General features: G+C 38.5%; 1 protein-coding gene across 1 annotated transcript in view; it reads left to right on the top strand.

Moving 5' to 3' along the window:
* ARFGEF1 (ADP ribosylation factor guanine nucleotide exchange factor 1) overlaps positions 1 to 12,181 on the top strand; it is a 92,431-nt gene that overhangs the window by 35,343 nt on the left and 44,907 nt on the right. The window contains exons 6-8 of the mRNA XM_035317788.1: positions 8,848 to 9,027; positions 10,992 to 11,265; positions 11,803 to 11,916. Of these exons, the coding sequence (XP_035173679.1) occupies positions 8,848 to 9,027; positions 10,992 to 11,265; positions 11,803 to 11,916 (568 nt within the window). The remainder of the gene's footprint in view (positions 1 to 8,847; positions 9,028 to 10,991; positions 11,266 to 11,802; positions 11,917 to 12,181) is intronic.

The following is a 12,181-nucleotide window of genomic DNA, read 5'->3' as shown; positions in this document are numbered from 1 at the left end:
AATTAACCACTACTTCCAGAATTTATAGTGGTGACAACAGGAAGAGATCCATGACCTCAGAATTCAAAAGCAGAGATGTTTAATTTCTAAATATAATGATAGTTTTTAAATGCCTCGTTGATTCTGTTTGCTTGATATGGAAACTCCCTCTATTATGCTCCTTTCCCTACTTTTTGCCATTGTATGTCAGGTGAATTCATGTTTGTGACACAAAGTCTTGTGCATAGACCACTGGATGAAACTTCATTCACGGTAAATCAGTGGAGCCTCTCTAATTGTAAAGAATTACTATCAAATAATCTTGTACTCCCAGTGGGGAAGATGGTAAATAAGAAACAGATTTTTAAATCCATTTTGAAATTATTTCATGAAATGCAATTAGACCTGGCAGTCAGTTGTTACCATGGTAGCTTTGTGCTGCTGTGTCATAGATGCGTGCTTGAAAGAGGTCTAAGGTCTAAGGTTTCTTTCCATAGCGTACATAAACACTACATGTGGAATTTGTACAAATAAGTTTTTTGAGGGGATTCTGTTTTCTGGTTGCACTCGTTAATTATGGGAACTTACTGTGGGAAATTATACCAAATAATGGACCTTAGCTAAGGGAAATATCCCCATAGCAGTAATCTTTGAATGACTGTGATGTGAGTGAGCAGTAGCGAAAAATACAGTAAAAAGCAGTTAAAAGGAATGGAGTGTTTATTAGCTCATATTCTTGTATATAGGTGTCCTGAGGTGTTGATGTTCTTGCTGATTATATTTACTTGTTTTACGGCAAAGATGGTACATTTTCCTCCTGTTCCTTTTCATTGCTCCAATCTTCCTTTTTTTGACTTCTCCAGCAGATGGTTGTTAAAAGTGTTTCTGCTCCTAGTTGTCTAGGTTTGTTGTTCCATTTTACCCAAGCATTTAAGACATCTTTCATCATGCAGGGGGAAGTTTTTGATGATTCTTATTTTCAAAGGCTGAAACCATTTTATCTCCCTTTTCCCTTCTCTCCAGATGCTTTCCTGTTCTGGTTCTTACAGGCCTTACTTAGCCTGTTACCTGGGCTAAGATGTTAACAAAATTAACTTCCTGCCTGAAAGGGGATGTCTGTGAGTTGGAATTCTTTCTGTCCAAGAAAACAGTTGAGAAAGTCAGCTCCTCAACAATTGGAAAATGCATTAAGTGTATAAACTAATTTAGTGCTTTCATTTTCTGACTGTTTAGACCTCACTAATTAGTATGTTGCAATTCCTGGCAAGCTGGAGAGTCTTGCTTTGGCTCCAAGTTTGTCCAGTGACTGTACACTATAAAAAGCATCAAAATAAATTATCTTAGTGAAGGCAGGAGCTTTTCACTTCCTCCATGGGCAATAATGAAACCTAATAGTCAGTCATACTGTATTAGGCTTCATAACTCTTTAGTTCCAGGCTGTGGACCCAGCTTCTCCAGTATGATTTGAAGGATGGATCGCGTGCCTTTTCAAACTGTTCTGCAGCAATTAGTATGTTCTCTGAGAAAGTTTAATTCCAACAGGGAGAAAGAAGGTAGCAGACCTGGGTCTCCCGCTTTTTGCACCGTCAGTTCCAAAATATTATTCATAACATGAGCAGTGCTTCTGTGTGGCAGCTACATCACCAGCACCACTGTAACATCAGAATGCTGATCAGAACACTGATCACTCCAGCACCTTCCTCCCTGGATGATTATCTCGGTTCTGCATGCTGAATAGACTGCCCTTATGTAGTGTGATGCCATCCACCCAAGGTCTGTGAGCTAAGGTTGGGTAAGAGTTCACACCTGAAGCTATTTGTCAGTTTCTAGAACACTTTCTAGTAGCAGAGTCATCTTAAGCATGTTCCCTGCAACCAGAGCAGCTTAGGCATTCTGAAATAACCTTTCTGCTGACCTGCAAGGAGCCAATCCTGCTGAGGAGTGTAGCTTTTCTCAGTGTAGGTATCTAAGCTTGGAGTTATGTCTGACGGTAGCCTTGACGGTGGGTGGGCAGCTTACCTTATTGGCCTGTTTCTGCTCATCTGTTCTCATGCTATGGTATTTGTGGTTTGTCCCCCTAAACTTCCTCCTGACACCTGCAGAGGTTTCGGTTGAAGTTGTATTTGTCTGGCCTTACTGTTCCTGAGTAACTACTACGTATGACAAAAAATAAGTTGCACAAAAAGAATAGGGGAGGGGAAGAGGATGGGGCATGAGATGAGCTGTGCTCATACGTGTTCTCTTTGCTTGGCATGCTGTATAGCAAGTATTTGTTATTATCTAGGTACTCTCCCAGCTTAACTCGATCATGTTTGCCAAAGAAAAAATGTTTGTATGTACTTGATAGCTGAAGTTTGAAAAATTTAATGTTATTTGAGTGACTGCTTATTGAGTCCTCCATGTGCAGTAAATTGTAAGGTCAGCCCCTCTACGTGTCGTCTTACAAAAAGTCATGCTCTCCATAGACCACTGCGTCAGTAGAGGAAGAAGAGTTGAAAAAAAAAAGTTTGAAACCAACTACAAATAAAGAAGGGTTGGCTTACAGAATGGGAGAACTGTCGGCGCTGACCACTTCTGAGGAATAAGGAGAATGGTTATAGGTGTGAAAGAATTTTACTGAAATTTGTGTGAAAGCAGATTCCAGAAGACCCTTAGAAAAATTTCTCAGTTCTGTTGTGTTCCAGTAGTTTGAAATGCTAACAAAATAACTTATTCATCTGCAGCATCCTGTAGTTGTGTGGTTATTATTTCCTATAAAAAGGTCATAGAAAGTTTAATTTTTCCTGCTGAATTTAAAGAACTGTGGATTATGTGGAAGGATTTGAGAATCAAAATAATGATGTGGGAGGGTTTGTTTTGGATTCTTCGTATTTTTAGGCATCCATCTGAAGTTCAAGGCTAGGACTGGTTACCTAACCTGCAAATGCTGTCAGGCTGGTTGTAGTTTCGCTTTTTTAGAGGATTACACTTGGCTGGGCTTCTGTTTTGCAAAACACATATCCATTGGTTCTAGCTCATTTTGAACACCTAGTCTCTTGGTGGTAAAAGCCAAACATAACTTTATGATCTACATATGCTTTATAAAGTATATACATTCTTTATATCCTCTTCCACAGGACTCCTACTGGCACATAGTTCTGTTCTTTTGCAGTCTCCACAGTCCTAATCCTTCATGTTTCCACACTGGCAGCTGGCTGCATGCTTGTGAATGGTGGATTTTTTTTAAAGATTAATCTTAAGTGGAAAAAAAATAGTTTAAATACTAGGTGTTAACTAAGAATCCAGTATTACTGAAATCTGGTGTAGAATCTAGGATACAACACTGATTTTAAATCACTGTCTTGACTGTGAAAGTGTTATGGAAGTAAACACCGTGTTTTTCTATTTTTCACATCTTTACAGTGTATTTCCTTAAGTCTTCAAAGTTGGTAAACTAGGTTAGGTAAAACAGGTCTCTAACGCTATGGTGAATGTGTAACATATGATTAAGTAATTTGGAAATAGTAAAGCAGGACATCATCTCACAAAGAAAATATGGCTTGGACAAACATTGTATTCTGTGTGATTTTGGTGTCGTTCGTGTTGAAAAATGATTTATCCTTGAAGGTTGTTCAATGCTTTTGCTGCCCTGTGGTTTAAGTACTTCTGTCTCCTGTGTTTTTACAAAAGCCAGTTCCTAGTTAAGACATTATTTCTTTATAAATTAATGTTCGGACTTCACAGAGAGTATTTGATATTTAAAAAAAAAAAAAAAAGATAATGCTCTTCTTTAAAATGTATTTATTTATAGTTTAAAATAACCCTATAGCCTTTCTCAAAGAAAACTGAATGATGTGGTTCCAGTGGCCAGTCCACTACAGAGAAGCATTAGGGCCGTTGTGTTTTATGTTGTGTCTCCAGAGCTTGAGAGTCCCCAGACAACTGAATTACGGTATTTTGCCCCAAGAAGGTCTGTGCTGATCAGATGACTGCTATACAGTGTCATAAATCTTCCAAAGATAACATAGTTAGCTGAGAGGACGAAAAGAATGAGCTCAGTTGAAAACTAAGCTTTCTAGCAGTATGTATGTAGGTGTACCTGCCTCTCGTGTGTTCTTAAATCACTTCTCCTGCTATTCGTTTCTTTTACCGTAACCATTCTGTTCTTGCAGAGTATTCAGTGTGAAAGGAATGAAAAGTTTACAGGTGCAGATAGATGCTGAATGTTTTTTCAGTAGAGAATGTTAATTTTGTTTACCTTCTAAACTAAGTTAGTTCTGCATCACAAATTACAGTACTTCCCGTACTGATCTAATATACTCGTTTTGCATAATAGTAAATGCACTAAATATGCAAACGTGCTCCAGGCTGAAGGAAAAACAACGTGGATGTCACGGAAATAAGGTAATTTGTAACTCAAATGATCCTGAAGATTCTTCTCCTTACCCAAACCCGCCTGATGGTTGTTCATAAAAATAAACAAGCTTCGTTTCTGTGAGCTAGGTAGAGGCACAAAACAATAGGGTCTCTATCAAGCACAGAACAATAGGTGTGAACAGTTGGAAGGAAAGCACAAGGAAACGATCTCACAGTCAGGATGATAGCTGGTAGTCTCAGGACAAGGAGAGCTTGATTGCTGTTGCTATTTTTTCAGGCTTTGTGACAGAGAAAGTTTTTATGGAAGGACCTGAAGAATAATAAGGTAGTGCTGACAGTCTGTGTACAAAGATTTCCTTCTATGCCTACAGAAGAGCAAAAGGGAGTAATGCAGTAAAGTATGCATTTTTTTAATCATCTCTCCTTAGCGTACACTGAAGATACTTGAATGAAAGCAGGTAAAGCTAAGTGTGCCCAGAAGGAATGGGAACTTGGCTGCAAATCTTTACCTTACTGGAAAAGAGCAACCTAATGCTGCAGCTCCACAGTCAGCAGAGCCAACCCAGGAGCTTGCTGTTGTGACCCTTGCAGAGAGGCATTTTTCTGTTTAGGTTTTGCTCCCAGCTGTTGCCCTTGCCCAACCTCATTCCTTCTTCTGACGTGAATTTAATACGCTAAACCAGTTAAACTAAATTTAAAACACAACAAAACAAGCACCACCAGAAAAGGTAGGGGGATGGGTGTTTTGGTTTAGTTTATTATTATTTTTTAATTGTATTAATATATTGTCATTAAAATGGCAGAGGTGGCTTCTTGCCCCAGACCTGTTGCCAAGGAAGCAGTGAAGTAAGGGTGTGGCTGGGAGAAAGTTTTTGTTGTTCCACTTCTCAAGGACCTACATCCCCAAGTAGCAATTGGAGACTTTGTATGATCCCACTGAACTGGGGACTGTTGCTACAGTGATTGTCTTCTACTCACTGGACTCCCCTGTCTCCCCTGTGTTGGATGTAGTAGCTGTTGGCCACAGAGAAAGGTCAGAGAGTAATCTGATGAAAACTGGCATGTGAGAAAGGGAAGGATGATTATTTTAACAGATGAGCTGACAGGTTTCAAAGGAGCAGTACTGTTGCTCCTGACGGTAGCCTGTGGTTTCTCAGGGTTAGTTGTCACAGCAGTTGTGGTAAGGGTGTGCTTATCGATGACATAGAATGAGGAGACATTATCACAGAATCACAGAATAGTCTAGGTGGGAAGAGACCTCCAAGATCACCGAGTCCAACCTCTGACCTAACGCTAACAAATCTTCCACTAAACCATATCCCTAAGCTCTACATCTAAACGTCTTTTAAAGACCTCCAGGGATGGTGACTCAACCACTTCCCTGGGCAGCCTATTCCAGTGCCTAACAACCCATTCAGTAAAGAAGTTCTTCCTAATATCCAACCTAAATGTTATGTAGGGCATGACATCATGTTGAACCCTTAATGAAAGATCAAAGTTAGAAATGCCTATCAGTTTACAGTTACGTATGGTAGTCATTAGGGTTCATTTTCTCAAGTGCCTGAGAAGGAAAGAAAGCCAGAGGAGTGGCCGTCAGGACCTCTTGTACGCATGTTGAGCTCACTAATAGTTAGGTGTCTGTGAGGAGATTCCCTGCTGGTAAGACTGATTTCTCAGTTGGCATAGAGGATGGAGTTATTCAGTGAATTTGTGGTAATGTGTTGGACTGTCAGGAGGAAAGTGCCTCTATGTACGTACCTTTCTTGCCTCCACACTTCCTTACCAGGTGGAGTGAAAAGAACCAAGCTCTAGTAGTCATAACACACATACTGAAGAAATTTATAAAATTCAAGCTGTTGAGCCAACTAAAACAGCACATAATCCATCTGTAGCCTTGTCAACTTTTTCTACTAGTAAGCATTATCTCCTATTACTAAAAGATAAAAAACTAAGACTTCAGTGAACTGCAATGCAAGTTAAAATTGGACTTTCAAATAGCAGATCGTTTGTCACCTGAGTTTAACAAGGCTGACAACAGCAAGCTGTTGTGACTTGTGGCTTTGTGATCATAGTAGTGCTTTGGTAAAGAGGAGGAAAAAAAGAGCAGAGCTGTCTGTGCCTGGGCTCCACTTGTTTAGGTTGTCCTCTCAAGAGTTGCTGATATTACTTTTTTTAAACTAGCATAGACAAAGTTCTTCAAGGTTATTCCTCTTTCAGAATTATGAATTAAAGTTTTATGGAGCTGTCTGTGGTGACCTCTCAGGACTTCTCATTCAGTGATACACACAACTTCAAAAGCAGAGCGCTAAAATACCTGCGGGTGTACAGCCTTTCTAGCCAGATGGGAGAGTACAGGATCTAGTCTCTGGGAGCTACCCGCCTGCAGGTTGGCCACATGTAGGGGGCAGTTGGAGAGGTTAGCAGAGCTGTGACTGATACGAGGAGCTCTGGGGGTAAATTTGGGAGTGTGACCGCACTCTAATACAGAGAATGTAGGTATGTTACACGAACGGAAGAGACATGCAAATATAAAGAATGGGATTCAGCATGTTTTAACTCGGTATCTCAGTACGCAAGTCTCATGAAGCCACCGGAAACTCCTAGAAGTAAGGGAGAAGTGGAACAGTACAAAGTACTTAATGAAAGATAGGGAAAATACAGTACATAGAAGTAGGTGTGCTGTGGCAGTATAGAATACATTTATATGGGGGGGAGAAGGGAACAGACAGGTGGTGAATATTTTAAATATATTATAAATAGGGTTTGGCAGCAGATTTTATTTTGGTGGCACTGGATTTTGTTACAGCTTTTATATGTCCTCATCCCTAAATTATGCTTTCCAGTAGCAGAAGCAGGGTGTGGAAAGTTCTATGGAGATACTGAATTGTTGCACAGAGAGGGTTGGAATTCAGGATGATGATAGGAATTTCAATTTACCCCTTTCTGGTTTTTAGAAGGTCGGTCAGTGACATGTAAACTGAATTTTGGGAGGAGAAATAGTATCAGTGATGGGAGACTTCAGTTCGTTTAATGAAACTTGTCTACAGTTTGTCTGCCGTGTGGTTTATTTATCTTGGTTGGTCGTGTGTTTTTTCATGTTTTCTTTTGTTTTTATTTCATTATTAATTTAAAGAAAAGTTTTCTAGTGACAGTTAGGTACTACTAGTTCGTAGATGGTAGCATGAGACGCTGTTTAATGGTCATGCAGATAAGCATACTTTCTCCAGTAAGAACTGTAAGCACAGTCACCCATATGTGTGCCTCCACTGATGAGAAAACTATGGCACCACAGGTAGAATAACAAGGGACCTTCAGCAATCTGGTTATCCAGGAGCAGAAGTCGTGTCTCTTGAGTGGCCGCTCAGTGAGATGGGTCTCTGATTTTTAGTGTTTGAGTCAGAGATGGGTGCTCTATCTCCGCTTGGTACTGTGTGTGGACAGGGATGCTGATGATCCTGTGAGTGAAATTAGGCATGGTTTGATGAATAAATTACACAGCAGTTCAAATAACTGTTGTGCTTAACTTTGATTAAAGGTTAACTTGGAAAGGAATTTTTAACTTTAATCCAGTGTACGAGCTTTCTGGTGCTTCCAGTGTTACCTTCCCTAAACATCCCATTTAATTGTTAACTCTGTCAACGTTGCATAAAGTTGCAAAGTTGCAATGCATAAAACTCTTCCCTGTTTTCTGGCACCTTCTTCTGGAGTATGGTGATCAGTGTACAGGATTGTGCTGTTGTGAACCGGGCTCTTCCCTTTCCTTCTGCTTTCCCACACACTCTTCTGACAGTGTTTGTGCACCTAGTCCTCAGCTTTACCTGTCTCTGTTTCTGCTCTTCAGTCCAGCATGCCTCTGCCTCACGTGTTCTTTAATTCTTTATTACTTGATCTTTCAGGAGCACGTTTGCATATTTTTTTTGTAAAGTAAAAGAAGCAGATACTAGCTCAAGTGGAAAGAAGTGAATTTCTGTGGAGAAAGCAATAAAATATTCTAACATATCCAAAAATAATATTTAGAAAGTGTGATTGTTGCACTCGTAGCTGCCTAATTGTATACTTAGTTTCTGTTCTTCAGATTTATATTTATTTGTAAAACAACTTTTGGACAATTTGGGTGGCTTTCTGTGTTTTCATGGGTAGTTTGTCATTTACGTTCTGTGTTTAGAAAATGGTAGGGTGGTTTTACTAGCCACCTGATAACTCCACTGGTTACTTACTGCTAATACATGCTATGAAACACATTTCCTATAGACACTGATTAAAACACTCTGCTTAGTATATGTTAACAAAACTGGTATGTATGATGTTCTGATATGGCTAAAAAATTCCTTGAAAAACTTAATTAATTTACAGCTAAAGATAGGTACTTATTCATATTTTAAAAGTAACCCAAAACTGATGTTTATTAATTTGCAGACTGTGACTAGAAAATTTTGACTGAAAAATGTGTTTGTTTATTTAGGCTTTGCAGACTATTTCTTTGACTGGAAAAATGTGTGTTTGTTTATTTAGGCTTTGCTCACTGCAGTAACATCTCAACACATCGAAATCCACGAAGGAACAGTGCTGCAAGCTGTAAGAACATGTTACAATATCTACCTAGCAAGCAAAAATCTCATAAATCAAACCACAGCCAAGGCCACTCTAACGCAAATGCTGAATGTCATATTTGCACGTATGGAAAATCAAGCAGTGAGTATCTCAATATTTTTATGTAGAAAATAGTTCTTAGAAGCAAAATAGGTTGAGAAATTTGTTTTGTCATTACTATTAAAGCTTCTGGGCTTTCCTAACTTACGTAACTTCGAAAAAGAATCCAATGTATTATTCTTTCTGCATTTTACTCTCTGAAATAGGTGTGAAATGTGCTGGGGGGAGGGGTGTTGTATAGGATTAAAAATTCTGAGAGTGGGCCTCTATATTTAATGGATGTATTCGACTTCAGTTTCTCTTCTCAGGCTGACAAGAAGTGCCACACAACCTGCTTAATGCTGTATATAGAATAATTTAGCTTTAGTGAAATACTCAAATGTTGTGATGATAAATACTGAAGAAATAATTCATAATTAAAACAAATACAACAAAAACCAAAAGACAGAACCCTTCCAAGTCATGTAATCATTTACTTTTTTTTAATGCTTTAATGTGGAGTAGTCACTGATACTTGTGTCCGTGAAATTGTTGTAGTGAGTGGTCAGTGGGAACACCACCAGCGTGTCTTGTGGCTTCCACTGCTCATAATAAAGATCAGTAAGGCAAAGTGATTGTCCTGTTCCTTTTAAAAAACAAGAACAACAAAAGTGGATGCTCAGATTGGAAAGCCGCTTGAATTCTTAGCTAGTTGTAGAAGTAATTCCGCTGTACTACTACAAACTCATAAGTTTTCTTTAAGAGTATATAGTGGATTGAAGATGGTATTTGACTCCTTCTCAGAAGCAACTGGTTACTGGAAGCAATGCCATCACAATCAGATTTATGATATATTTATGATAAGAAATCGCAAAAGCCATCCAGTTACATGAGTGCTTTGGGAAATCAGTGTAGTTGCTGTCTTTTTAACCAACTCATTAAAGAAAAGGGTTATTATTATCCTACACTGGAAGTCTGTTTTTGCCCAACTTTAAGTCTAGTCTTCATGCAAGCTGATCAGCTGTTTTGCTTGTTCAGCATGCTCTGGGCAACTTTTTTAATATGATAGCTACCAAAGGATGGAAGGAATTATTTAAGCTGTAACTTGAAAGGTAGTATCTACTCAGGGCACCCCAAAAGATGCAGCACAGAAAGCTTTAAGTGGAAGAGTAAAGGGCTGAGATCATGCTAGCCAAAATAACAGTATAAACAGTTAGAAAACTTTTGGTGAACACTGGTCTCTGCAGGGATACAAAGCCAGTCGTTAGAGCATCACCTCAAAGGACACCCAGCTTTGGTTTGACTTCAGTAACTGTTGTCCTAGTCTGTTAGACAAATTACAGAGTCTCTTCGCTTCCCAGAGATTCCAGTGTGAGAAATAATGAAATTCAAAATAGCCTTTGTCTTTTGGTTTTTGTTTTTTTGGCATGACAGTTTCTTCCTAAGGATCTGTATTCTGAAGCTGTGTGGAAGTGCAGCCCTTCTTCTCACTTTTAACTCCTGTTTTTTCTTTCTTTTTTTCTGTATGTTCAGTCAGTTTGGTACTTTTTTTTCCTTAACACCCAGGTTTGCAGGATGGGAGAAAATTAATCTTAAGTTTTCCTATGTGTTTCTATAAGTGAGAGCTTTAAAAATAAGAAATTGCCCTTTATGTTTCTCCATACAAGCCTTGTATATTGTCGCATCTCCTGACTGAACTTCCTTGTTGGACACCTTGTTGGACAGGCAGACAACTCTTCCTCGTATACTGGATGTACTTTTGTCATCCATTATGCATAGTGAAGATACAGTAAGTGTAAATGTTCATAGTTGGGAAGCAGCCCTCTTGCAAAGACTTAGCCTGATGTTACATTTTTTCGTAGTAACACAAATGGTACGTGTGCTTAAACTATTACAGGTTTATGAAGGCAATGTTTAAGCAGAGCCTATAGAGATTCCATGTTTACTAAATAACATATGCGATGTGTATATAGCTCATTGTTTTGTTTTGATGATAAAATTTTTGTGTAATTGCAATGTATTTCTAGCTTCAGGAAGCCAAACAGATGGAAAAGGAAAGACACAGACAGCAACACCATCTACAGCAGTCTCCAGTAAGCCATCATGAGCCTGAGTCACCTCAGTTGAGACATATTCCAACACAGACTGATCAGCTGTCTAAAGAACATGAGAGAGAGCTTGACCACAACACAAATGATGTGGACAAGAACCTTCACGAGGATTTAGAGGCAGAAAATGGATCAGATATTTCTATTGCTGAGAATGAACAGACAGAAGCCGACCAAGCCACAGCAGCAGAAAGTAATCAGTGTGTATTTCTGTTTCATGGAGGGAGGGAAAAGGTCTGTAAAAAGAAAGGCTGAGGACTGTCTTTTTTCACCTCCCAAGCCTGGAGTCAGGCATACAGATATTTTTTAATAATTGAGTATAGTCCTTGTTATCACTGTTGAGCTTTATCACAGGTATCCCTTAATCTTAGGCTCTTGTACTCTTGTAGCAAAGATACCTCTTTGCACCTGTGTGATGTTGTGAAAGTTCTGAAAATAACAGCTCAAAGCCAGCAGCTTTTGGTGTTTAATGTATGTGAAAATACAAAATGGATGTATTTGTCTTTTGTTGGCGTAGGCCTGTGTATTGTTTACCATTTACAAGTTAAACACTGGAATGTTTGTGTGCTCTACAAATATTGTTCAAAACATCTAGACACTATGTTGTTGTTTTTGTAATGTATACTCTTCTATTAGTAGATTTGTAATTGAATTTTTAAGTATTAAATGCAAGTAAAATATTTCCTTAATTTATTAATTTCTCAGTATTACATTTTTTTTTTCTTTTAAGATCTTTCTAAAGCTGATGGAGGAACGTTTGATGGTGAAAGCAATGAGTGTGAAGAGAAGGCGCAAGAAATTGTGGAAAGTATTGTGCAGGAAATGGTGAACATAGTAGCTGGAGGTATTACATTAGTATATGACTGCAGTATGAATCTTGACATTAAATATCATTTTAACATGAATATTTAACTAAAATGCATCATTATTTATATAATATTTATATGCTAAAGAAAATAGTTTCAGTTGTCTGACCTTAGCTGCGTGTTATTTAGCAATAAAATGGGCAAGATTTCATGCATTAATTTACACTTTCTATACTGAAGACGAATGTTATGTAAAAAAAAAAAGAATCTAGCTTGTTTTATTTTTCTGTTTTGTTCCTGCAT

This window comes from Oxyura jamaicensis, chromosome 2 (genome assembly GCF_011077185.1).
Source record: "Oxyura jamaicensis isolate SHBP4307 breed ruddy duck chromosome 2, BPBGC_Ojam_1.0, whole genome shotgun sequence".
NCBI classification, from domain to species: Eukaryota; Metazoa; Chordata; class Aves; order Anseriformes; family Anatidae; genus Oxyura; species Oxyura jamaicensis.
This window is presented reverse-complemented; position numbering and strand designations above follow the sequence as displayed.